Source organism: Poecile atricapillus, chromosome 5 (assembly GCF_030490865.1).
Source record: "Poecile atricapillus isolate bPoeAtr1 chromosome 5, bPoeAtr1.hap1, whole genome shotgun sequence".
Taxonomy (NCBI): Eukaryota; Metazoa; Chordata; class Aves; order Passeriformes; family Paridae; genus Poecile; species Poecile atricapillus.
Window position 1 is genome coordinate 10,621,463 of NC_081253.1, and position 27,658 is coordinate 10,649,120.

General features: G+C 43.6%; 1 protein-coding gene across 1 annotated transcript in view; it reads left to right on the forward strand.

The window, feature by feature from the left end:
* ADCY5 (adenylate cyclase 5) overlaps positions 1–26,847 on the forward strand; it is a 205,207-nt gene extending 178,360 nt beyond the window's left edge. The window contains exons 10-21 of the mRNA XM_058839754.1: positions 551–695; positions 2,298–2,395; positions 5,084–5,171; positions 11,478–11,594; positions 12,328–12,492; positions 14,718–14,893; positions 19,207–19,233; positions 20,047–20,179; positions 21,293–21,556; positions 21,884–22,088; positions 22,818–22,942; positions 24,283–26,847. Coding sequence (XP_058695737.1) covers positions 551–695; positions 2,298–2,395; positions 5,084–5,171; positions 11,478–11,594; positions 12,328–12,492; positions 14,718–14,893; positions 19,207–19,233; positions 20,047–20,179; positions 21,293–21,556; positions 21,884–22,088; positions 22,818–22,942; positions 24,283–24,411 — 1,672 coding nt within the window. The 3' untranslated portion in view covers positions 24,412–26,847. The remainder of the gene's footprint in view (positions 1–550; positions 696–2,297; positions 2,396–5,083; positions 5,172–11,477; positions 11,595–12,327; positions 12,493–14,717; positions 14,894–19,206; positions 19,234–20,046; positions 20,180–21,292; positions 21,557–21,883; positions 22,089–22,817; positions 22,943–24,282) is intronic.
* The last annotated feature ends 811 nt before the right edge of the window (positions 26,848–27,658 follow it).

The window sequence follows — 27,658 nt, forward strand, 5'->3', positions numbered from 1 at the left end:
AACAAAATTCTATTTCTGTTTTAAGTTTTATGCTCATAAGTACCTCTGAAGGAGAGTCAGGCCACATGTTTGTTCTGTAGACAATTTTTTTCTCAAAAAGGGAGAATTGTTCAAGTTTTGAAATTTTCATAGTAATATTTACAGAAATTGTTACTAGAAAGGAAGAAATATGACTGGAAGAATAAATAATTTTTTCAGTGCAGGAATTAACAGCTACAGCAGTGCAGGGAAGAATAAGTCAGAGGACAAGGGGAAGGAGGCTGCCCAGTGATTTTAGAGAATGAATGATGGAAATGAGACCTGAGTGCAAGGAAACAGATGTATAGAAAAAAGGCAAATAAATAGAAGGCTTGTAATAATGACTCAGGACTGGCAGTGAGCTCTAGAGCTGCTATCACTCCCCTCTCTGCTCCCAGTCCCTTTCCCAATTGAAGCTGCCATAAGCAAAATGCCATTAACCTCCAGCTCATTATACACTGCAGTGATAACACACAGTGCAGAGGCAGAAATTATCTTGTGCTCTTATGCTCCCTTTTCATGACATCCTCAGGAGTACCCAGGAGAGCATGAACCCAGAGGATGAAGTGGATGAGTTTCTGGGCCGGGCCATCGACGCCAGAAGCATCGATCGGTTACGCTCTGAGCACGTGCGCAAATTCCTCTTAACATTCAGGGAGCCTGACTTGGAGAAAAAGGTAACCTTGTCCTAAAACCATTGCAGTGCATCAGGCAGGCTTGTTAAGAGTTTTAATTCTCCTGCAGAAGGTCAGACTTTTATATCTAGGGTTTAAGCTGTGGTTTGGTGCTGGAGGTGGGGTTGTGATCTTAAAAAATTCATGCTTCTTCATGGAAACCTTAATATAACTTGTCCTGAAAAAATCATTGTCATCTGAAGAGAGAACTGGCCAGGAAAATGAAGCCATTTCTATCAGACACACATAAATATGCAGTGATAAGCAGTAAAGGGAATCCAGAATAAACCAGATTGTTTTTCTGAGACTCTAAACTGAGATTGTAGTCACACACCTTATCTCCTTCAAATCACTGGAGAAACCCACTTCAGCCTACCTAAGCTCTGAAACACCTCTGGAGGGACTTTTCCCTGCCCTTTGCCCTGCCAAAGAGCCCCAGATACTATTAGGGTTCATTGGGATGCATTCTGTACTCTGGATATTCTTGGGAGCCCATTTTAAGCAAGAAATAGTTCTCTATCCCACAAATGTGAGAAAGTGGAGTAACAGACCTGAAGCTCATGAGGAGTTGATTTCTTTCTGATTTGGTTTCAGATATTGCTGTAAGGCAAAGATCATTTCCATGAATGTAGAGTAGAAACAATCAGCTACCATCGGCTCTAGATGGTTGCAAAGTTAAATTTTCTAGTCTAATGGTACCTGGATGACATTATTAAAGGTACCATAAGAAATTGTGGATGCAATTGCACAAAGAAAGTAATCTTTTTTTGCTTTAATTTTTTTATTCAAGCAGATCCTTAGGATGCTTGAGTGATCTTTGGGTTAAACTCATTATTCAATGGAATAAACTTCATAATAAGTTTGCACTAATTATTTTATAGTTTTATTTAGAAACAGTCTTTCCTTGACAAGAATGACTAGCTATTACAAAAGCAGAGCTTTTCAGGATTTACAGCTGTTCAATGAATCAGTGTGGGACTGGATAAGAGCTTGAGCATGTAATTTCCGTCCCACTCCTCCTCCTCAATTTTATAGCTGAAAACTGCCAGGGAAATTAGCAGCTCACCTGTTCAGAGCACCTTTTATTTTGTGGTTCAAACATTGAGAACCGAGCTTCAAGCTAAATAAAGCATCTCTGGGAATCAGATGCAGCTGCCACGTGTCCGATACGTTGATAAGTAGGAAGGAGTGACTGTGTGAAACCACAGCAGCCTCGCTCTGTCATTAGAACAAGTCAAGTCATCTGCACCAAATTCAAGGTTTTCTTATTAGCAGCATTTGTCCCTCTTGGAGGAAATTGCCCATGGAAGAAGTTCAGGTCTGATGGCAGTGACCTAGAATCTTGGTCTCAATTAACCCATTTCTGTTCCTCTCGTGCAAGGGGCAGTTGATGAATCCTCTCTTCACCCAGCTCTGTGGGTTTCTTCCCTGGCCTCTGGTCCCATTCAAGCCCTTACAGATTGCCTGAGGGAGAAGGGGAGTTGGGAATGTTGTTTCCTGCCAGCACTGCTTTCCAAGGACCTAGACAAAAGCCAAGTAAGAAGTTTTTGTGGAGAGACGGCAGCCAGCCAAATTTCCCACTAACATAACTGTGTTTTTTTGCAGTACTCCAAGCAGGTGGATGACAGGTTTGGAGCCTATGTGGCTTGTGCCTCCCTAGTCTTCCTCTTCATCTGCTTTGTTCAAATCATAATCGTGCCACAGTGAGTACCCTTTCATCCCTTTGCTCCCATCTGCTCCCCTCCTCTATTCCAGCCTACTTTTCTTTGTTGTTTTTTTTTTCTTGAAAATTCAGAACACCAAGGGGAAGAGAAAAATCCTTAAATAATTCATGCTCAAGTGATGCATGGTGCTTATTGTTTTCAACCATTTCTAGTGCAGATTAAAACCTCCTCACTGGCATGGAGGTTTTCCTGATGTGATTTCTCTTATAATTTACCTTCATCTTAGGAAATTCAGTTCAGCACATTTATAAGCCTGTGGAAAACAAATATCACTGAGTAGGAAGGATTGCCTACCAAGGCACAGCACACACTCACAGCACAAGGCTGGGCTGTCCTCTTAACGCAGTGGGACAGGGAGGTGAAAACCCATCACAGCCTCATTGCTCAGAGCACTGAGGTCTCAGGGACTGCTTAGCAAATGAGGCATAATCTCTCATACATTTATTCTTCTGGACTCAGAGCAGCTGGAAAAGAAGAGAGGTAGAGAGGGGGTTGAGCTGCACATGCCTGAGCTTGTGGCTCACTCCAGGTTTAAGGGTTGCAGTAATTTCTTTCCCCAGGCAAGAATGGCATAAGCTCCTCAGGGCTGTGGGGCACGGTGCTCTTGGCCCACTGCAGTGGTCTGCAGCTTTGTCTGCAAGGCACAGCTCAACCCACTAAATCTTTTCCAGCAGTGAGCTCTGCAGAAATGGGACTTCTTCTCAAAGAGTTCTTTAAAAGTCACTTAAAATTACAGCATGTGGGTATTTCCTATGCTCTGGTTTAGTAGCAATAATACACCATTCACTGAGCAATGCTGTGTTGGAAATAATTTTGGGGTTAGTCATTTTTAAACTGAAGAGTAAGATCACAGAAGCTCTGAAAATTCTCCAAATTTATCTTCCTTACAAGAAGACAAAAATTGTCCCTAAAGGGAGCTCTGGCACTATTTTATGCCGTTACAACTGTTTTCTATGTCTGTTCCCACCACAGATCTTTTTTGAGTAGAGGTTGGTTTGTAGTGTTCAGATCAGATATTCGGAGGAGCACAGAAATAACACGTAGTCTGATGTTTGTCGTTCGCTCTCCCAGGCAGGAGTGCTCACAGAAGGACTGAATCAGCAAAATAACATCAGGACAAATGCACTGTGTAAACAGACAGGTCTGCTTGGGGAAACTGCAACTGAAGCTGAAAGATAATTCCCAGCAATTAATGCATTGTTAATTACATCCAGAAATGTTCTCTGAGAGTTGCTAATTTAACAGGGGCTTACACTTTGGATTTCTGGGTATTGCTGTCATAATTTCACACCTGCAGAGGCCCTCTACCAGCCTTGTGTTGCTCATCAAACTCCCTAAGCAGCCACTATGCTGTCTCCATAAAACCCAGTTTAACATTTAAATGACAACTTGACAATTTCTGATATGTGGCAACCATATGGCTGCCTCCTTTGTATTACACAGGAGCCAATCCCTTATGGCAGTGTGGTGTAAATGTTGTGCTGTTCAGTCTCCTTCTATGCTGCCCATAAGGAGGGTGGTTGTTTATCTGGGGGTTTTTTTTCTGCAAGTTCTGAAGTGTCCTTAGTCAGCCTGGCCTGTCTGGAAGGTGATTTGGTTGAAGAGACTGCAGGTCAGATACACTTCTCTTTACCTTTTGCTTTGTTTTTCCTTATATTTCAATTGGATAGCTTTGGTCTTTTATTGAAGGTAGCAGTTAAACACCAACTGAAATCACAGGTGCGTATATGTCACCATCAGAGCTTCATGAAAGACACACTGTGGAATCGGAATTTGAAACCGGAGACAGAATGTCAGTGTCAATTTATTATGATAAAGAGGAATAGCTTTAAGGAATTTCAAAAAAGGCTCAAACAGTGAATTAGCAAGTACAATTATCTTACTAGTCATGAGAGAACGCAGAGACCAGCTGGCTTTGGTGTTGTTGCCCTCAATGTCACATCACAATACTTCCTTTAGATTATGAACAAGGCTGACTCCTGGGAGGGGGCCTATCCTGTCACACTAAGACCAATCACCAGGAAATTGGTGTTGAATATCTTCATGAGGAAAACAGATGAAAATTCACAGTACAAAGTTGGCCCTGGAATCCTCTTTGTACTTCAAAGCTGGGAGGAGCAGGAACCTCTCAAGCTGGCCAAGAGAAGGCTGTTATCCCTGACTACACTTAGGCTGTGGTTGCTCCCATCCCATGCACGAGGCAGAGCACAGAGTGGTGCTGCACAGACAATCACTGTGCAAGACAGGTGAGATTCCCATTGAGATTATTCCCACCCAGCTGCACTTCAGCACTCAGCCTGCCTTCCTTCCCAAGGGTGCCCTGCCCACAGCCAACTGGGGGCTGACTGCCACAAGAAGTTGTTCTGTCACCTCCTCTAGTGCATGGATTGTTTTTCAGTCCCACCTCTGTCACCCCAGCAGGAAGGTGATTGCTGTAAAAGATGCAGCATTCTCTGTTCTGCTGCCTGTCTGAATAATTCTAAATAGGCCAGAGTGTCTGTTGGTATTCCAGGCACCTCGTGTCTCCTACTGCTATCCTAATTGGAAAGCCTGTGCAGTGTGTCATAGCTTGTACAAATGTGTTCTGGAGAGCAGAGCTGTAGCTGTTCTATACAGTGTGCATTTAAAAAACAAAACAAAACCAACCAAACCTCTCCTTGATTTCAGCTCTACATTTATGCTGGGTTTTTACCTGACCTGTTTCCTGATCCTGACCACAGTGGTGTTTGTTTCAGTCATTTATTCCTGTGTAAAGGTGAGTACTGTGGTTTCTTTGTAGTCCTTTGCCTAAGATAACCAGATCAGCAATCTGCTTCTTCAGCTAACAGAGTGTGTTTTTGTTAGCCATCCTTTCCACACTATGTGATAAGGGTTATAGAAAAAGCCTTTGATAGGCAGAATGAACTGCAAACAGCTGTTAGGGTTGGCATCTCTGTAGCTCAGCAAGAAGTAATCACTCTGTGGATCTGCATGTCTGTTAAGTCCCCTGCAGACACTCTCATATTGATATAAGAAGAGCACGTTTTCCAATGTGGGACCAAACCCTGACCATTCATTTCCTCCCTGTAAACTTCCTGCAGAGTTGCCTGTGTACTGGCCCCTGCTGCATATGTGTGTTTGGGTAGGCAGATAATCAGAAGCAGAATATCATCAAGGAAAAATGTCCTGGAGGGAAGTAAAAGCCATAAACATATAGAATTTTATCAGCCTTTCTCAGATGAGTGTACAGAGCTTCCAACATTTGCTGGGCTCTTACTTGTAGCTAGCTGGCTTTGATCAGAAAAGAAATACATTGTGTGAAGTCCAAAAACATATTAATTCTTCTTGTCAGCCTGTGGTAAATTGGCAGTGAGCACTGTGGGAAGGGTGCTGTGCTCATTTATTTCACTTAAAGGTATTCCTATTAAAAACATTGATGTGTTTCAGTTTTAGGGATCCTTCTAGTATAGAAGTGTCTGAACATGGAACATGTTCAGATTCAGGTTCCTTAGCCCAAGCTCAACTTTGTTCCTCAGTGCCTGGAATAAAATAGCTCAGTAGCATTATGTTTCCTGCAGAAGAAACAGTGGGATAATGGATAATGTCAGGCAGATGACTTGTCTCACTCTAATTACCTTCTCTGTGCCATTTTCAACAGTTGAATGTGGGTGCTCTTGACAGACTTGCACCTTACATGTCTTTTTTATTTTTTTAAAGTTAGATTTGGAAATTAAACTTTGCCTTCTCATATAATAAGAGTTGCAGACTGTTCCCAGTGAAAGAAGCTTCAACTTCTATTTGAACTTAACTACCCACTCACAGGGTTTCCTTTGGCCTTATGACAACATCAAAAGGAGCCTAGTTTGTAAGTGCAGCATCCCATTGGTCTTGCTTGTTTACCAGCAGTGAGAAGTAGTCAGAACGAACACTGCTGATAGGAAGGCTTGGGTGCCTTGAACTGGGGAATGGTACCCACAGATGCCTGTTTGTACTTGGTGTGCCCATTGAACTTGAGGATGCATCCATTGAAGTCATCCATTTGTTACCTGGTATCAGCAGTTCATGTGATTAGCAGTTAATGTGATTAGAAGTTAATTAACCACCAATGTGACAAGATTTTGGTCACAGCCACAGAGAACTTGGGAGTTTGGTGCCGAGCTGCGCTGCCTCCCAGCACTGCAGTTCTCTGGCAGCACCATCCCAGCACTCTGTCAGCCAAGCAGGGCCACCCCAGCTCATTGGTTCTGCTGGGACGAGAGCTGGGCCAGGCCTGGAGCTCCCAAGCTACCTGACTTGCCACCAGCCAGGTTCCATTTGTCACTCACTGGCATTTACAGGCCACTTCCACATACTGACAGCAGCACTCGATTCTTCTGTCATCATTCAAATCCTCTGGTTTTGGTTTGTGCTTTTTGGTTAAAATTATTACTGATCTTAGTTACTGATTAATTTTAAAGGCACACAGGGCTTTTACGTCTCTGGGATGGTAGGCAGATTTCATTCTTGCTTTCTTTGCCTCAGTCTTCCAAATTGCTGTAAAAGAGGTCTGTTCATTGGTGCCAGCAACTGTTTCTGGGCTGGCTTTGCTTCGGTGGATAGGCTCTGGATGCACAAGACATCAGAGGGAATTCAGAATAACATCAGAATTTAATGGGATTTTCTGAAGCCACTGACATTTCCAGCAGTGAGTTTTCATCCCCACAACATGCTCATGTATAATGCTCATGTATCATCCAGTGTGGCTTCTGTGCAGAGATTGCAAATAATGAAAATATTGTACTTTCTAGCTCCAGTTCCTTTTCTATTACCCCTCTTAGTGCTCCAAATTAGCCTCTGCTGACAGCACCTGATTATGAGATGGTTTGTTCAGGGAACAGATACTTCTAGCTTGTCAGCTCCATGTCTGATGGCAGCAGCTCCTAATAGTTGCAGCCCACTTCTGTCATCCAGGATCTTGGTGTTTCAAGTCTTTGATTTTTAAGCAATGGGTTTACCCAGCCCTTGGATAAGGGGTGTTACTTTATTTCTGTACTCCACATTGCTCCAGGAAACACTTTAACACACCTGCAGAAGGAATGCAATTTTACAGATCCTTCAGATGAGATCCCTGAAGACAGGGATGTCAGCATTGTTTGCTTTGTTTCACTCTCAGATGTGGGAGAGGAGAGCATGTGTTTTAAATACCAGCAGTTCGTTCCACACAAAGCTGGAAAGCAGGTGTCCACCCCAGGACATCAGTGTAAGCATAACTTTTGCCTGTTTGCTGTGCTGTTACATGATAAGTGTCTCTTTTTTCTTCCTCTTTCCAGCTTTCATGTGAGATTTTCTCTCCCTGTTTTGGCCTCTCCATCTCTGGCTTTGACAGTGGCCAGCAGGCTCTTTCTGAACAGCTTGATCATGTTTTATTTCCTTTCGCCGTCATTATTATCTTCCACTATAAAATTCTCCACGGACTAGAAGTTGATCCTGGAGCTGCTAGCACAGCCAGCTTGGCTTTCCAAGTTTCTTCAGCTGTAATAAACAGCAGTTCCAGTTCTTTGCTTTGATGCTTCACGAAGACTTGGCCACTGTGAGGTGGTGTCCCTTCCCAGTAGAGTCTAAGGTCATGGGAACAGGGTCCCTTCTCAAATACTCTGCTGACAGACATCTGTTTTGCTACTGACTTATCAAGTTTGTGTTTTTTTCTTTAAATCCTTTAACTTCTGGTATCTACACTGCTGTGTGGAATTCAACTTCTTGCATGGTTCTGGGAGCTCATAGGAGAGAAATTTCAAGTTTTATGAGAAAATAAGCTTTTTTGTTGCTCTACATAGGTGTAGCTTGCCTGTCACTTTCTGGGCTTCCTGAAGCTGATCTAGATGCTCCTAAAGCATTTGGGGCTTTTGTCTTGATCAGAAAAAATAAAACCCTCTGAAAACGGTACTTTTTTAATAGACTAATAAATCACTGTGAAATAAGTTACATAAATGGACTTGCAACATCAAGTTGCCTGGAGATGTTGTCTTTTACTCCAGAAGCATCTTAATGTACTTCAAAATGACTCAAAGGCTTTTATTACAAATTGAAAAATCAGACCTTAAAGACCTCATCTTACAACATAACAGCAATTATCTAAGCAGTTTTCCATACCCACACTAGATGTTAAGAAGACAAAAAGAAGAAATATTTCTCTTCTGTCCTAGATCAGCTGTTGTTCCAAAGAAAGGGCTTTATTTAGAGTAATTTTGTCATGCAAATGGCTGGAGGTTATGGATTATTTTCAGTGCAACATACTGCTTGTTGGATCGCTTTCTAAACTTTTACTTTCACCTGCACAGCAGTGCCCTTTCTTCACCTGCACTTACGCATTTCAATTCAGAGTGAACTGGAATCAACTGGACAATCCAATTTTCTTTTTCCCCATTGTGGTTATTTTTCTTTGCGTGGGGATTTCAAGAGTGCTGATGAGTGGCCTCACTCTTGTGTGGCTGCCCAAACATGGATGTCAGCTGCCCAAATGGATCACATCCTTTCTCTCAGCCCCTTCTCAGATGTGCACATGCGAGCTGGGATATGCCATTTCATGAGACCTCCTGTTCTTCACCCAGGCAGGATTTGAGTGTCCCTTTGGGCAGTACAAGCCAGTGGGCCAACCAGCAGTGCTGCTTGGATATTCACTGTACTGTAATGTCCTGCTATTCTGCTTCTTTAACAAGGACAGAAGAGATCTTATTCTTGATTTTTCAAGAATGGGAGGGAAAGTAATCTTCTTTTTTCTATGTTTGTGCTATACCCCTGACTGGGCGATGTTTTTATGGAGGAAGCACTGCAAGAATGGAGCTGAGCTGCCAGACCTGAGATAGGCTCCCCATGTCTATCATAGAAGTCCTTCAAGCTGCGGGTGTTCCTGGTCTCCATCTGCATCTGTGAAATGGCGAGAGTGTGACTTATGTGACTGGGCCCTCAGGAATCCTCACGAGGCAGAGGTTCCTCAGATGCATGGCAAGACCGTGTTGTTGCACTCTCAACTGCAGCCCTGACCTCCTAGGGGTTTTGGCATTTCTTTCTTCCTCAGGACTTTTCCCAGCTGTACTTGTTTACTGACCTAAAATTTTTCCTAGTTTGCAAAGTAATGAGAACCAAGATTAATACAAAGAAAACATGTTTTCATTAGAATTTAAGTGTCTTCCACTGATCGCTTTGCTTGATATCTCAGGCTTGGTTCAAAGTCAGGCTTTTTTGGGATTGTTGGCAGCAGGGGCTTGAGCCAAGATCCACAACACAAAATAAAGTTTTATTTAGGTACTTGATTTCCCAGAGATTACAGATGGAAGTTGGACCCCTGAATACCTTTGTGGAGCTTGGCCTTGAGGTATAAACAAAGAGGTGGCAGGAAAACCTGTCCAGCTCCAGTCTAGTGAGAAAACTAAATGCAGTACAGATCCTCCTTCTCCTTCCAAATCCTATAGGGGCTAGAGCAGAGGAAAGCCCCACTGGATTTTCCATATCCCTAGTAGGGGTCTGATAGCTGATATCAGTGTGGAAGCAGCAGGACATGGTAGGGCAAAGAGATATTTTGGCTCATGGCTTATCAACAAAGCTAAGGATTTCTATGTCATCAGGGTTTATTTCTGAGAGAAAGGTGTTTTCCTTTGTTTTATAGTGGCTGCCACTGAGCCTGAAGGATTGCGTAAGCTTCCAGTGTATTTCAGTCAATCCTCATTCAGTGCAAATAAGTTACAACCCCACTTTCCCCTTTTCTCCAGTCCCCTACAGAGCCTTGTCCTCTCCTTTCACCTGGAGCATGTGCTGGTAGCAGGTGAAATCTACTCTTTCAAAACTCTTGCCACAAGCTCTCTTTGCCTCTGTAAAAAGTCACCAGCTAATCAGCGCCTTGGCCGCTGCAACACTCGGTAATTACACTGTAGGGCTGCTGTGTGGGAAGCACAGCCCTGACAAAATGTTGCATATCCGAAGATGTAAGAGTGAAGGATAAAAGGGAAAAGCAAGACTTTTAATAGAAACATTAGTCATAGTTAAATTGCAGTGCCATGGCGCTGTGCTGCTGTTTCTTTGTGTCTCTAAAAATACCCTCTAGTGGCTTGGTTATTCATGCAGTGAGTAAGGGAAGGGAGAGCTGGGCTCTGGAGAAGGCTTTGGCAGTCCTGGGCAGAGCCCCTCTGGCATGGGGGTGTGGAGGGGCAGGGCACTGTGGGAGGACAGTCCCTGTGTCAGTGCACGAGGGTTTCCTGGCATTGCTGCTCCAGCCCTGAGCTCCCAGTGGCACAACGGTGGCACGTGGAGGGACAGGGTTGCCTTGGCCGTCTCCTGGAGGCTCTTGCAGCCAGCACGATGTCAAGAGGCCTCAAGGGTGACCCAGGCTGTGAAGGGCACCAGCTCAAACTCTGCTCTAGCGCAGGGACATTTCCAGCTGGGATGCGGTGCCGCACCCGCAGCGTGGCTCACAGGCCACAGCCAGCAGCAGGGAGCTCCTGGCCCTGGCAGCACCGAGTCACTGGGGCAGTCAGCAGCTCCCTGATTGCCCTCACCCGCCGGTGTTTTTATCTCCATGAGCCACAGAGCAGCCTGGGCCAGCTGATCTCTGCAGCGCCTTTTGCCGAGGGTGTGACAGATCAGGGCTTGCCTGGGCTGTTTAACAGTCTGTGTCTGAAATGGCACCAGAGAGTCCTGCGATACGCCTTGGTGATCAAAGGGACATGACATGTATTTTCATTTCTGCCTTTTCAAATTTTTGCTCCAGTAATTTCCAGGCTCAAGCTCCTGGCTATTTCAGTTACAGATGGCTCATGGTTTGCTTCTCACGACAGGATGAGCACAGCCCTGCAAGCCATGCTATCTGGGCTCGGGAGCCATCACTCCCATTAGGAAGGGCTAAGTAGATTTGGAGAGCCAGCTGGGCCTGCTGCCATGAGGCAGTCACGTCTCTGCTCACCCTTGTCCCACAGCTGCCATCCCCCATCACCATCGTCCAGCAGCATCCACACAGACCCGTGAGAAAGGATGCAGGCAGCTCAAATGCAGGTTGTAATCTGTAAAACAAACAAGGATTTTATGTGTCTGATTTTTTTTTTCTCTCATGCAGCTTTTCCCAGTTCCTCTCCAGACTCTTTCTAAGAAGATTGTACAGTCCAGGACCAATAGTACCTTAGTTGGAGTCTTTGCCATTATCCTGGTTTTTCTGTCTGCCTTTGTCAACATGGTACGTCCATTATTTCCGTCTGATCCATTCAGTTCTGCATTGTTTTCTTACTGGTGCTCTGCAGCATTGTGACCCTTAAAACCACTGAATTTAATATCATCCTGCCTAGGACTGACAGCATCTGAGGTCGGTGCCCTTTGCTTTTTGGGAACAGAAGAGAAATGAGAACTCAACAGCTTCATCCTTAGAGCCCATTATGTGCCTGGCACTGATTTGTGCCCAGGTCCTTTCATGATTCTTTAAATGCTTCTGCTCCAAGTGCAGGAGCCAACCTGATGTGTATCCCTGCGGGAAGGGCTGGCACGAGGCTGAAGTGTTATTTAACTCCCACCATACTGAGTGGGATGTAAGTGTTCCTTGAGCTTTGTGCCAGCCCTGCACGGTGCTGCTCCTGCTCTGAGTGCAGAGGTCAGCTCATGGACACCGTGGCAACTCTGCTTCCAGTTGCACTTTCGGGACTGGGGTGGTCTGGCTGTGATTCCAAACACCACTGCTGAGTTAGGGCTCAGAGAGCGATGGGCTGTTCCTTGGGGCCTGGATTCTGTTAATTAATATTTTGGGGGAGAAAAACCATAGCTACTGCACATGCAGTAAAACATAAGCTGATGATTTTATGTTGCATATTTTGCACATTACTACGGCTATTTCCAGGAGGCTTTCAAACTGATATAAACGATTTTGTTTTCTTCTCTTTGTCTGTGCTGCAGCGCTTAATACCATCTTTGTTTTCCAGTTCATGTGCAGCACTGTGGATCTTGCCAGCTGCATGGCTGCTGAATACAACATCACTCCTGACCGGGTGGACATATGCCTTATCAGCAACCTGACTTCCAACTACAGCCTGGGCACCTTGCAGGGATTCTGTGACAGTCCTTTGCCCAACTGCAACTTTCCAGAGGTATTGCTTGGGAAAAATGGGTTTCAGAGGTCGGTCTGAAAAAGGCTATAAAACCTGTGTGATAAATCTCAGTGATTCCGAGGAAAGCAAGGTTGTTCTTGACTGACATTACAGGACTGACACAGGCTACTACACACAGACTTCAGTGCCTGAAGTTATTATCATGAATCCACATTAATGTTTAAGTTCCTTCAGGGCTGAATAATTACTAGGCTTTTCAAATAGTTGGATCCTGCCTGTAGCAGGGGAAATGTCCCTCTCCATGAGGTGCTTAATGGCAGGCAGAGCTGCAAGTCATTTCAGAAGAGTTTGTGGGTGCTCAGTTCTATCTGAAAATCAGTGTCTAGTCATAGATTTGATGCTTCCCTCCATTGTTTTACATCCTGATGACAAACTTGGCTTATATATTCTTTCCCAAGGTATGGCCTCAAACAGGGCAGCAGCCCAGGCAGTGGTCTGCTTCAATTTGCAATGCAATTCCTGTGTCTTTAGGACATCTCATTTAGAAAAAATTAAAATGCTTCTAATGGAAAAAAAAAAAAAAACCAAAGCAAAGCCACAACCCAAACTAGCCCAAATATGTTTTTTACACTGGTAGATTACTTTACAAAGGAAAAAAAAATAATCTTTTTGCATAGCTATTCAAGACATTTCTCTGAGTTTTTAGGTCACAGCTGTTACATGTGTTGTTTACTGGAAATTGAAAAGGAAAAACAACTTTGTCTAGGATGGAGGTACAATTTATGTCAAGGTCATCTGGGTTTATGGGGACCCGACAGATTTATGGTGGATCTGTTACCATCCAGATGTCCAAGGTGCTACTGAAAGTCTTGGTATCCTACTGAACATATTTCCTTTTAACTTAACAGGAATATGGTCCCTATGTGATTCAGTGAGGTTCCTGAGACCATCATTACTGCACCTTTGAACCTTGCAGAGGCTTTAGTGTCTCTGCAGAAAGATCCAGGAGCAGAACCTGGCACAGTGGAGATCTAGAAACAGTCTGTGCCCACCGTGAATTTGTTGGGAGTGCTGGCCCAGGACAGAGAGGAATTTTAAGCAATGAGGAATAACCATTTTGCATACTGAGGTTGCTCTGGCAGCCTTGAGCCAGGTCCTTCTGTTCAGTGGGCTAAGAAGTGAGGAGTCCCTCGCCAGCACTCTGCAAGGCTGGATCATGCTGGATCTGCTACAGGTGCTGCCTGTTGCTCCCTGTGTCCACACAGACAGGATGCCACAATGGCATCCTGCCCCTCAGTCAAGACTGAGTAAAAGCTGTACAAGTTGTTTTCTCTCATTTAGCGTATCAAACTATTAATACATGAGATCAGAACATAAGCGTATTTCTACTTCTACTAGGGCTTGCTTTTAAGTGAAAGGATGGATTGCCTCAGGCACATGATCCAGGGTTTTTGCCAGAAAAAGGCCTGTCCAGACTCAGTGGAAGCGCAAATCTTCACAGATTTGATAGCAGGAAGGTGGTGTGCTGGGTAGCATGCCTCTCTTCATTTTGCATCCCTGCTACCTTTCCCAGAAGCCATAAATGGCACCTGCAGTGTGCAGGGAAGCACTGGCATGCTGAACACCTCGCTCCTGGCCTGGCAGGAGCTGCTGCTGCACCACCCGGGTGTGCCAGAGGTGCTCCACAGCCACACATGTGCACCTCTGCAGCTGCTGGCTGGACAAATTATCATGGGGTGGGTATGGGGACACTTGTCCAGCCTGTACCTTGCTGATGGAGCCAGTGTGTCTGTCAGAGGGGACAGTGCTTCCCCACTGGCCTCAAGCGGGCATCTGTCCAGGAGTGTGCATTGCCTTGGTCCTATGTGTTGGACAGATACTCAAATTTGAGTCTAGAATTTGGCCTTAAAGCACGACTTAATCCAGCATAGCTGGGTGATTCTTTTTGCTGGTTTAATAACTGTAGGGAAAAGCTACATCACAACCTGGGGTGTCTGGCTGTGAGGCCTGTGCCTCTTGAGAGTGAAGCACATAATGCCTGGAGAAAAATGCCACAGTTTTCCTCTTCATCCATTCAGTTTTAATTTCTGTAACATGGGAGAATTCCTCAGGCAGCACCAGGTTTGTAAGTTTGGTCAACTCAGCTACATAGCTACCAATCCCTTTCTAGCCTGTGTTTAGTTTCCTTTGTGTTCAGTTTTGATTTATCCAGCTGACATTCATCTCTCTTCTGTTGTTTTTTTCCCATTTTTGTCTTTATACAGTACTTTACCTACAGTGTCTTATTGAGTCTCCTGGCCTGCTCTGTGTTCCTTCAGATCAGCTGTATTGGAAAATTGATCCTTATGTTAATCATTGAATTTATATATGTTCTCATCGTGGAAGTGCCAGGGGTCAACCTTTTTGACAATGCAGATCTCCTGGTTACAGCCAACACCTAGTAAGTGCCTTTCACTTCTGAAATCTTTGCCTGGTTTCTTTCACACAGTGGTTTCAGTGTGGCATTAGGAGGATGGGAGTGCCAAGGCTGTGGTGCAAGCAAGGGAAGTGCAGGATACCAGAGAAGGCATGGCTGGAAGCTAAAGCTTTGCCAGTGCTGTTCTCCACCTCTGAAGAATACAGTTCCCTTTAAGATCTTTTTAATGTGGGACTTGACTAATGAACTATCTATTAATAACAGAATATAACTGGAATCAGAGTGGATCTGTATTTCCTTTTTTCCAGAAATGGGGAGCTGTAGTTAGTCATTCTTAATTCTGGTATTACACTCCCAATATAGAAATGTCATTTCTCAAATAAGAAAAAAAAAAAAAAATTTAAAAAAAAAATCCTCCAACAAACTTGACCTGGCTCAGAGATGTGATGTGAGCCACCACAATATATCAAGCCCAGCCTGGGGTGGTGAAATGGTGGTGCTTGATGCTGTCCATGATCTCCTGCCAGTTGCTGCTGGACATATGTCCTTGTTAGAAAAGCCAGTATCACAGCTGGGCTCAGCACAATTCCCAGCAGAAGGGCCTGGCCTCAGTGGGACTGAAAAGTTGCCCTTTTACTTGAAAAAGCTGGCTTTTCATCAGGTCAGACATAAATCCTGGTGGCAGCCTCTTCCACTGCTGTGGTTCCCTATCTCCTGGAGGTCCCCACACCAGGGAGGGAAGTTTGGCACACCCACAAGCCTGTCCTCCTCCACAGGTTTTGTTTCTTGCTGGGAATTGCATTGTTGTGTTAACTCCCTGTTTTGATGACTTCCCCTTGTAGGCAACAATTGTATTTAAATGTGAGTGAATCAAATTATGGCTATTTAGGTGAACTATTTGTCAAGGCTGATAGCTGTGGTTGTTCCTGCCTTGGACAGGAGGGTGTTTGTGAAGACTCCCATGGCCCTTCCCAGTGTGCTATGAAGTACTTTCTGTAGTTGCTCAGATTTCAGGATGGCCATAAACCATCAGCCCTTCAAGCCATCATTAACCATCAGCCCTTCAATCCCAATGCATCTGGTTGCTCCTCTCCTTCACGTGACTATTCCATGATTTCAGCGTTCCCGAGTGCCCAGTAATAATTAATGAATATGCAGTTTTTGCTGGCATTGCCAGTTAATGGAATTGTAACTTTTTCTGCCATTGGCAGTAATCACTTAAATTATTTTGTTAACTCAAGTGAGTGAAATTAGGTAGGAAACCCCATGGAGCTTTCTGTGGGGAGACATAGGGAGAATGAGGTTTTCTTCCTTTTTTCCAGATATTAGGTGTTCCATCAGCAGAAGCTATTTAGCGTTTTATAACACAATTAGTGAAATAAAAGCATTTTATATCTCAAATATAATTTCATTCTTGTAATTCAAGCACTAAGCAAAATTACAGCACTTGGAAGTATAATTTACATCACTTCACAATCAGAATGTCAGTAATAAAGTGGAGAAGGTTAGCATGTTTTCCCAGAAATAGCTTTCAGTGGTGCTGTATTATCTCTCACTAAATGGGATTTGTGTGGTGGTTCAGCCCCAGCTGCAGCTCAGCCCCACACAGGCACTGCCCCATGCTGGAATGGGGGAGAGAATTGGAAGGGGAAAAGTGAGAAAACTCATAGGTTGAGATAAAGACAGTTTAATGGGATAGAAAAGAGAGAAAGTAATAATAGTAATAATAATAATTTAATTAGAATTGACAAAACAAATGATGCACAATACAATTGCTCACCACTTGCCAACCAGTGCCCAGCCAGTTCCTGAGCAGCAGCCCCAGGCCAGATTTCCCCCCAGTTCCCATACTGAGCATGATGCCGTATGGTATGGAATATTCCTTTAGCCAGTTGGGGTCAGCTGTCCTGGATGTGTCCCCTCCCAGCATCTTGTGTCCCTCCAGCCTGTTCACTGGGGTTCTTGAGGAGCTGAGAAGTCCTTGACTTAGTATAAACACTACTTAGCAACAGCTAATACATCAGCATGTTATCAACATCATTCTCATACTTAATCCAAAACACAGCACTGCACCAGCTAGGAAGAAATTCAACTCAATTCCAGTGGATTCCAGTGGAATCCAGGACAATTTTTTTTGTCCAAAGAGCTCTATGGATGTCTATTTATTTCCCCAGTGTCTGGAAGGCCATTTGTGTGTTGTAGAAAATAGGAGCTCAGCATGTAGCACAGAGTTCAGAGATGGACATTATTGTCCAGCTGATACTAAAAAAACAGAAAAGCCACCATGACCTCATACTGCTTTAATTGGGTGCCCATTGTAGCTACATAATTAGTGTCTGCTCTGCAGCCACTGTGGTACTCTGACTAATTAGAAGTGATGCAGATGTCTCTTCACACTTCTGTGTACAAACCAGCCCAGCATGCAGGCAGCTGAAAAGCTGATTGCAGCACGTTGGGAGTTGCTAGACTTGACTGCAGCCACACCAGCGTGTGGCATGGACTGTAACAGGATGCACAGGGCTATCATGTGTTACCTTTTTCCTGTGCAGAAGGTAAAACTAATGCATTGGTTTAAATCTGGGATGGGCCAATGAGATCTTCTAAACTGAGCTCCTGCACAGGGAAGCCCAAAGAGCTTTGCCCTGTGATTTGTTCATCAAACCCATCATCTCTGTTCCAGCTGTCTGTCCTTGTCACTGTGGCTGGGAAAAGTGAGATGCTCTGGTCCTATGGGAGCTGTCTCTGAAATGAACTGCCATTCCTGCTAAAAATGTGCACTTCACTTGAGCAGGAGTGTAGTTAGCAAGCTTCTCTCTGTGTTCCCTTCCAGTAATTAAAGAACCATCTGCTACTGGAAATGTCTGTTCCATGGGAGAACAACCTAGCAATGTAACACCCGTACTGCTTGCACTGGGCATCTTCACTTATCCAGAGAGTTATTGTAAATACTGGGTTTGCTGCACTTCACAGTCTCTCATGAAGGTTTTAGGGCACGTGTAACACCCACAGTGAGCTGCAGCCTTAGGACTAATGGTCATGTCTGCCATGCTCCCATCATAAGAGAGAGTGAAAGAGGGGGCAGTCAGTCATCCTTGGGCAGGTGGTGATTTAGGGAAGAAGGGGAATCATGCTGCATGTGGGAAGTGTCTCCAACTAGATCCAGCCTTTAATGTGGGAGTCCCCAGGCTTTCCAAACCGTGTCTGTGTCCAAGCATACATGTTCAGTGCTGGAGCTGGCCAAGAGCCATGCAATAGATTATGTGCAAGACAACAGTGGGTTGTAAAATCCGTATCAGAAGAAATTCCATGCTCAGAACTGCACAAAATATCTTGGAACAAACAAGATTAGAGAGTCACTATGATTTTATTTTTGATGTTATACCCAGTTAGGTTCCCTTGCCTGTTTTGATTTTGATCATTTAAATGTCTGATTGTGTAGCAAGGTTCCCTCTAACCCCATAAAACTGGCCTGAAGCTCTCTAGAGGGCTGTCACATTTCTAGCCTGCAAAGTTCTAATTGCATCAGTGACACTACAGTAATTTAAACACTCATCTCTTTCCTTCCATTTAGATAGTGTTTTAAAAGATGCTTGTGCATGGTTCTCAGCCACCTAATACTCCACCCACACTGGAGAACAAAGGCAGCAGCATTAAGCAATCAATCAATCAGGAGTTCAGACAGCTGCTACCTACCAGAAAGCTCAGTTCTGTGCTTTCAGTGTCAAAAGCACACCCTCCATCTCCCCCAGCAGCTCTGATACACGTGGGTACTTTGCAGAATTGTCAGTAATAACAGGAATGTGTTAAAGGGCTTCCTTTAGTACCCTTGTGTGTGGTGCCCACAGCTGGGCACAAGCTGGCAGTGAGGAATGTGCAAAAGAAGAGAGCAGAATTAAAGGAATTAAACCATCTCCATGCCACAATTAAAGGAGAAGAAAAGAGCTATACCTCACAAGATAAAAAAGCCCAAAGCTTTCTTCCTTAGGTCAAATTTTGTAGTCTGACCTAATGAAGTAGTGATGGATGTGCAGGCATTTGCCAAGCATCCCACACTGACATTAAAATCCCAAATTATTCTCTCACTCTTAATGTTTCTTAGATATTTTACCCACATTAACCATGTCACACGATCATTCTGGAGTTTTGAGTGTAGCACAGAAGCCTGTTTTTCTCCTCCCCCTCCCATCTTTTAGTAGTTTTCTGCTTCAAAAGAGCTGTAGCCCCACACAGTGTTAGAGGTTCCACACTGCAGAGGTGATGTGCAGTGATGTGCAGAAGGGCAAGAGCTGCAGGGAGCCAAACACTCCACTGACCTTGTGTTTGTGCTTTTTTTTCAGCGTGTTTGCAAATGATACATCTTCATGGTGAGTCACTTTGGCATGAAATATTTTATAGGTTTTTGTTGGTAGGTATTTTCTGTTCACAAGGTGCAATATCAGTGCATTGACTCAGCAGCAGTGTCTGGATTTGTGCAGTGCTGTGGGTTGATACAACACAGTGCAGATGCCCTGAGTGGACTGAGTGTTGCCCTTTTGTATGTATAGCTATTCTCAGAGCATGCTCTTTCTTGCGGGACTTATGTCAGCTCAGGGCTTATTTGTAATACAATTTAAAGGCTTTATCAAAATATTTTCATACTGTGTAACTCCATAATTCATATTTAACAGTTTTTATTTGCCTGCTTGTCAGAGGAGGTGTAAATGTGCCTTAGTGCTCTTTTCAGCTTACAGAGCACTTACACGGCAAAGCCCATTAAGAAGTGACTAATTAGAGAAGCCATGAGTTAGAGCAGTTCCAGACTCAGGAACCCGGAGAAGGTAGTGCAGAGCAGAAGACAGGATGAACACACTCTGAGGGGCTGTCAGCATATCAGTGTTATCACCCTTAGCATGTGTGGCCATTCTCTGGGGGGTGGCCTTTATATCAATGACAACCCTTTTTAAGAAGTTGGATTACATTTCCAATTTCCAAGTCCTCCTTTAGAAATTGGCATCCCTGAGCCAGAGTCTCAAGCTTTTTGCAGGTACTGTTTGTCCCTTTACCAACACAGGCTTTGAGGGGAAAGAAAAAAAAAGCCTTTTCCTGAGAGGCTGGTTAGCCTTAAAGTGGGAAGTGTGGGGGGCAGCAGGGCCGTGTTCTTCCAGTAATGGGGAAGTTCTGCTTTTCCTTGGCTGCAGCCCCTCAGTGACAACACGAGTCGCGCTGAAGATTGTGACCCCTGTCATCATTACTGTCTTTGTCCTGGCACTGTACTTGCATGCCCAGCAAGTGGAATCCACTGCAAGGCTTGATTTCCTCTGGAAACTTCAGGTTAGTGGGTGTTGGCTGTGGGAGGATCATGTGTGGTCTTTGGTGTTAATATAAAATGACTGAGCTCTTCACTGTCAAATTGAGGAGTGGGATAAAGTGCCTTTGAATTTAATCTGAATCTGGCTTATAACTGGGCATGCTAATAATGCTCTGCTCTTTTTTGGTACTTTGCATACTCTGTGCATCTCATGCCAGTTATTTTCTTCAGCCCCTTTTTTTCTTGTAAATATACCTTGGATGGTCCCCATGGTAAAGGGTTATAGATCTGAAGGTTGAGATTAATTGATTTGGGCAACTGAGCTGTTATTGCTGCAGGAACATGTAATGTAACACAATTTATAAATATAGGAAGCTCATATTCACTGCTGAATTGTTTCCCAGAGTTCAGTGATTTTGCTGTGCTCAAGGGTGTGAAAGATTCACATTTGCATTTTCATTCAGTTTCCTGTTAAGCAGTGGGAACTGGCTCAATGTCCAGCCCTCATTAGCCCCCAGGCAGCAGTACTGGGTAACCAGCAGAGTGAGGATAATGCTACACTGTGCTCCTGTCCCTGGGTTCACTGTTAGTGTTTTCAGTACTTGTCCCATGATGTTGGGGCCCTGTATGTGATTCCCAAGGAAGCAGGACAGGCCTGGGCTCTGGCCAGCACTCATGGCTGGGGGGCTGCAGGACTGCAGGTTTTAGTTTGATTTCCTACCTTCTGGGTGGCAGGACATCATTCTAATTACAGGTCTTTGTGGTTTGAGTGCAAGGCACTGAGGAAGCAACAATTAATTAAAGCTCCTTGGGAAGCAGATAAACATTGTAATCCTCATTTATAAATGGCAAAACAATGGAAGGGGTGAGCTGAGTGGTTACCCAGTTCAGGGCTCAGAAATAGAATGCTGGATTCTGGCATTATTCTCTGCCTGCTTTTCCATACATGTGTGCATGAAGAGATGGAACATTTTCCACTGCAAAACAGAAGTTTCTGCATCTCTCTGGTTCTGCTCTCCTTTGCAGTTTGCCCTGTTTTATTTCTGCCCCTACTGCAAGTAAATTTTAAGCTTTTTTCCCCTCCCCAGAGCAGCTACCAAAAGAGTAAGTGCATCACTGTCTCCCCCCTAAACTAGGCCACGGAAGAGAAGGAGGAGATGGAGGAGCTGCAGGCCTACAACAGACGCCTCCTCCACAACATTCTGCCGAAGGATGTGGCAGCCCATTTCCTGGCTCAGGAGCGGCGCAATGATGAACTGTACTACCAGTCCTGCGAGTGTGTGGCTGTCATGTTCGCCTCCATAAGCAACTTCTCTGAGTTTTATGTGGAGCTGGAAGCCAACAATGAAGGGGTGGAGTGTCTGAGGCTGCTCAATGAGATCATTGCTGATTTTGATGAAGTAAGTCACAGAAAATCTGGGTGAACAAAGTGAACTGAATCCAGGAGTTTAGTTGGGTTTTGCTGAGCTCCTGAAGGAGGATGGTTTATCGAAATCATGGTTCATTTCTCCTTACTTTAGGAGTCTTCAGTTTTATTTTTTTCTTGACTGAAATCCCTTCTATTCCCTTGTCACTCCTTTGAATATCTAATCCTCTTTCTCCCTCTCTAGTGGCTCTCTGCACTACTTTGTAATGCTTGCAGCAAGGCAGAACATGTGGCATGGACATTACCAGCCATTACCCGTGTTTGTCAGGGTTTATTTGCTTCTTTTGCTCTTGTGACACAGATAATAAGTGAAGACCAGTTCCGGCAGCTGGAGAAGATCAAGACCATTGGCAGCACCTACATGGCTGCCTCAGGCCTCAACGACTCCACTTACGACAAGGAAGGGAAGACACACATCAAAGCCCTGGCAGACTTTGCCATGAGGTTAATGGACCAAATGAAATACATTAATGAGCATTCATTCAACAACTTCCAGATGAAGATAGGTAATGTCCTTGTGCTCACAGGATTCCACATAGGTAGTGGTCATTCTGAGGTGGGGTTTTTATGGACAGTAAAAAACACAGATGTTGCATTAGCTACGCAGTGATGTTGATTGTCTGAAGTGCCTGGTGGCCGCTTCAGCCTCTATGAAACATCACAGTGGTTTTTTAAGGTATAGCAGCATCAGTGAAGCTCCCTAGGGAATTAGAAGCAGTGTAGCTCCTACCACAGCATGGTGGTTCACCTTGGGCTTGTTTTTTGCCCCTGTGCTTCCAGCTCTGGCATTCTTGCACATTAAATTGTCTTTCAAGTCAGGGAACAAAAAGTGACAGAAAAGGGAGAAGAAATTTGAGGATGTCAAGTGTGGTGTTTCTTCTGGAAGGCTCTGGGCTGCTGCCTTACAGGCCCTCAGCATTGCAGCAGGTATGTGCTGACTTCAAGTGAGCAGTTTGCTTGTTAGCCAGGTGGCAAAAAAACTTAATCTCATTATCTGGCACTGGAAAATAGCTCTGGATTGAGCAGATCCAGCCCAAGCTGCCACTCAGTTGGACATAATGGATCACAGAAGCCAAATTCTATTTTAACATTTCTCTCCCCACAGTTTGGCCATAGCTTTACATGTCAGGGTAAAGCACAGCTAGAACCAGTGAACCTCAGGATGGGTTTTTACTGTCTGGAAAATAACCTGCCTCAATCAAATGGATCTGAGCATACTTCTCCTCTCCTTCCAGGCCTCAACATTGGTCCTGTCGTAGCTGGGGTGATAGGAGCCCGCAAACCCCAGTACGACATCTGGGGCAACACAGTGAATGTAGCCAGCAGAATGGACAGCACAGGAGTGCCTGACAGGATTCAGGTAAGGCAATCCCTTGAAAACTTACGCTGCCAGCCCTGTGTCACTTACACATTTTGAAACTTAATTAGAATTGAAATTTTGGTTTCATTTCATTTCTTTATTCCATACATTTACCTACACAGAACTGAAAGAAAAGCCACTTGGGAATGCTGATGGTACCAGCAAGTTTTGTCTTTTAATCATGACCAACATTGCAACCTTTGTTTAAAAACTGGCACTTTAGTTCTGGGTAGAAGTTCTGAGCTGAGCTTCCTTCCCCGTGTGCCACTCTGGCACTGAGCGCAGTCCTGTCTGATCCCTGCTCACATGTGCTGCTCAGCTGTGTGTGGTGCTGGTGGTTTCATTTTCCAAGGGCCTGATTCAGCTACGTATTTCTGTAATTCACTTTACTGCTCACTGTGCCATGTGTGGTGTGAGGCCAGCAAGGGTCCAGGCATTAGCAGGAGGGGGATACACAACAGAGAAAGAGAATTGTTTAAATCACACATCTCCTTGGCCTTCAGATGTGACCTTTCCAATGAGTGATTCAATTCCACTGTCCTGCTTTTGCTGAGCCAATGTCCACAGTAACAGAATGTCATTCCTTGGGAAAATACTGAAGAGTCAGAAAAATAGAGCAGCTGATGTAAAGCCACGCTGTTTCCTTGCCTGTCTGTTAACTGGATCGATACTTATACATCACTCTTTAAGCTTCCCTACGAGATGGTCTGTAAAGCCACCTGAAAAAGGGTGAGAAAATACATTGTAATAAATAAATACCTCAAGAAATCTGCTCTTTAAGCTTCTATTGTTCTGCAGCACAAGTGATTATTTTTGACTGGCATCTGAAGAGACAATTTGGATGCTGGCTAGGGTATTTAATTCAGTTAGTTCTCTCCCATTGCCCACTACCTTCTCCTTCATAAAACAACCCCTGACTCCTAAGCCGTACATCCACTGTGTAACTTCTAGGTAATTTTTGAGGACATTTTAGTAAGTTTGACCTGTTTCCCTACTGCCACTCCAGTGATACAATGAATGCATCTGAGCAGACTGAACTGACTGGTGTGTTTAGAAAAATGTGACTAATTTGTTACACTTTATCCAGTGACCTCCTTGAAAAATGCAGTTTCCCCAGATGTGAACTGTGTATGACACCTGTACTTTCTCAGGTTCTAATGGTTGTGTTTGTTCAGCAGCTTGTGCCAACCTTTCAGTTAGTGATTGATGTGCAAACATTGATTGATTTAGAAACAAAACCGTTGATCCTATTTATTTTGTCCATGGATTATTCCAAAAGCAGAAGGAAAGACTGTGTGGAAGACAAGGCAAGCATCTCTTTACTCTTGTTTATTCTGCAGGTAACCACGGACATGTACCAGGTTTTAGCAGCCAACAACTACCAGCTGGAGTATCGAGGGGTCATAAAGGTCAAAGGCAAAGGAGAAATGACCACCTACTTTCTAAATGAAGGGCCTCCAATTAGTTAGCACCGACTGCAGCACCACACAAAGACGGATTTTGCATTACCCAGGATTGTGAATCGGAGAAGAATCATTTTTTGGCAGTGAAGCTGAACATGCGGCACAGTTGAAATTTCACCCCATGACTCTAGAGCTGGTATCAGCAAATTCTTTGGCCACCCATCAAGAAAGGCGAAAGAAAGAAACCACCTTGGAGTTGTTCCTGGCTGTGTGCTAAGTTGACCAAAGATGTGCACTACAGAGTTCACAGATAAGACATGAATTCGGCATTTTTAAAAAGGCTGCTACCACAGGATGGCATAAGAAGCTATTTAAGTATTTATTGACGCAACACAACATTTACTTGGTTGAAGGAATGTATGATTCACTACAAAGCATTATTTTGGAATGGATTTGCACTCCCATAATATTTCCATCCCATACTGCCAGCTATTTGAAGTGTACCACTGTGCTTTTATTAGCTGTTTTGAATGGGCTTTCAAAACTGACACCCACTGTTGCAGCACACAAAAAGGCCTTTTAGAAGGGCATTGGTAATGTTTTAGTGTGAAAAGACAATATAGTCTTGGCCCACTCTTTTCCCTTTTTCTCCATGGCTAAATGACTGCTCTGCTGAGTGGGGCTGGCACACCTGATGAAGGGGAAGATCAGGATAAAGGAAGATGGCTCTACAAACATATTTATTAAAAAGTCATCTGTGCTCTTCTTTGGTATCTATCAGTTTACAGGGGAAAGACTAGATGTAAACAAGAGACACTTTGTGGGGGGAACTCCCCTGAAATTTGTTGTGGGTTTTTTTGTATTTTTTATTTTGTAATATTGAAAACATGGAGATCTAACAGATATACCAAATTCTATATTTTGTAAATTATATATAAATTAGAAGGCAGGCTGTCCACACCGAGGTGTGGGGGGAGGTGTATATAACCTGTAGACTTTTGTGTAATTTTTTTGTGTAATACTCTGAACACAGACTTGGCAGTTTTCAGATTATCACTATACAATCAACCAACAACAAACAGGTGAGTTTCCAGGCTGAATCAGATGCAGTTTAAAATGAAAATCCAGAAAAATCTACAACCCCAAAGAAGAGGAAAAACCCGCGGTAGTCACAGAATTGTTCCGTGCAGCATTCCAGCAGAGGGTGGCGGCTTCCCAATGGAAACGGGACCTTTGAGTTTTAGCTACTGAGATGTATCAAACATGTCAAAAAGAGCTCTAACCAAATCTTCTAATTATTACCAGGGGCTCTTATGAGAAAAGGAAAAAAAGCTCATTTGAACTTTTATTTTAAAAACATAATTTTTCATAGATGGTCTTAATAGAATCCTGCTGATCTGAGAGTTGTCTGACATTGTAACTGCCATGTGACACTACAAGGAACTATGTGCTGCAGCATCCAGTTGACTTTCCTGTAGTAAGCACTTATTTAAACTGATTCACAGATTTTCAATTTTCAGGAATTAGGTGATCTTCAAAAATTATTATGATGACACGTGCGTATATGAGGTGGTCGACCTTAAAATAGTGCCATTGATACTGTGTTGGGCATCTTTATCACTAGTGGGGGGTTTCTGAATAGTTCACTGTTATCATTTATGTACCTTTTCTAACTATGAAAGAAAAATCCCTTGATATTTTATTAAAAAAAGAAAATAATTTTAAAAAAGCTATATTTTTTATATTCTATGAGGGGAAGGTTTTGATATTGAATTTGGCTAGCACTAAAAATTACTCCAATCTTTTGACATTTAATAAACTTGTTTTCCACTCTTCTCAGGGCAGAATTATTGTAGTACTCACAGCATAATGATTGCACTATGGTGGTGGCGATTTCTTTTTCCTACTCAACAATGAGAATAAGTGAAAATCCATGGACCTGTCTTAATTAATTTGCTCTATTGCTAAGCATGACCTGAGCATTAAGCCATTTAAACATGAGCTTAAATGGCAATGCCCCTTTCCTTCTCCCTTCCACTAGGAAACATCTCTGAAAAGTATAGTATATTGACTTCTGTAAAACTGCCAAGTCTGCCCTTGTACTATACTTTTGCTCCTTTACATCCTTCCTGGTTTGCAAAATACTTAAGTTACATCATGCTGTTATGCCTTTTTCCCCTCCTCCACCTCCCATCCCCTTTGTCCCTCACTGAGTTTCATTACCTTCATGCCATACACTTGGTTTTAGGTTTGCTTTCTGTTTTCCAAAAGTCTGCAGTCTTCTTAACTTTTGATTCATCTTAAGAAGTTGTGTTGTCAATGAAATTTCAAGTCCCCAGTATCTCTAGCTGTGATTGTTGACAGTGTGTCATGATCATTTCAAGGGGTATTCACACACTCTTTACTCTGGATCTTGCAAAAATGGATACAGTTATGATTTCCCATGGAAATTGAAATCTATTTAAGTAATTTAACTATATTAAACACTGTTTCACTGGTAAAGTGTCTCTGTTTTATTTTAGTTGCATCTGCTTGGTGGGATGAGAGTTAAGTTGTGTAGGAGATGCTGGATCTGCAAACAGAAACATCCAGATCTTGTCTGGCACTGATGGATGCCCTGATCCTTTTTGTGCTCCCAACTGCCCTTGGAATCAGTCTCAAGGCAGCTGAGAAAATATATTGGCATAACTGAACATCTTAAATTTGTGTGTGTGTGTACTATTAAAAAAAAAAAAAAAAGTTTGTATTTTCAAAAGCACATCACCTTTGCCAAAGAATTCCCCAGGTACCTTAGTGCTTGTCCTCTCAAGGACAATGGAAGGAGGCAGCACTGCTGCCAATGCAACGTTTTCAGTCTTTACAGGTAACAGTAAACACTGCACGTGACTGTACCAATTAACAGCAGCCTCAGGTAGAACTGAGAAACAAAACCCTGCAGCTTCCAGTTGACTTCTTTTAGTAGAGAAGACATTACACAGGCAGCTAAAAAACAAATGCCCTACCATCTGTTACAGGTTAGGAGGGATTTTATGAGTGTACTGAGAACACAGCTGCAGGAACAAAAAGCCATGAAGTATTTAAGGTATCAGTCTTTATGAAAATTGGCGGAGAACTATTTAATACTTTCTATGCTCTCCTAAATAATCATACAAAATCAGTTTAGGACATTGCCTGATGTAAGCAACTTTTTTTAACTATCTGGAGAAGGGTATTCCTGGGGGGAGAGAAGTCTCCAGTGCTGTGCCCTTTCATTTCAAATTACTCTACATAGACTGGCTGAATAGTTTTCCCCAAATGTATCTTTTTCCTACCC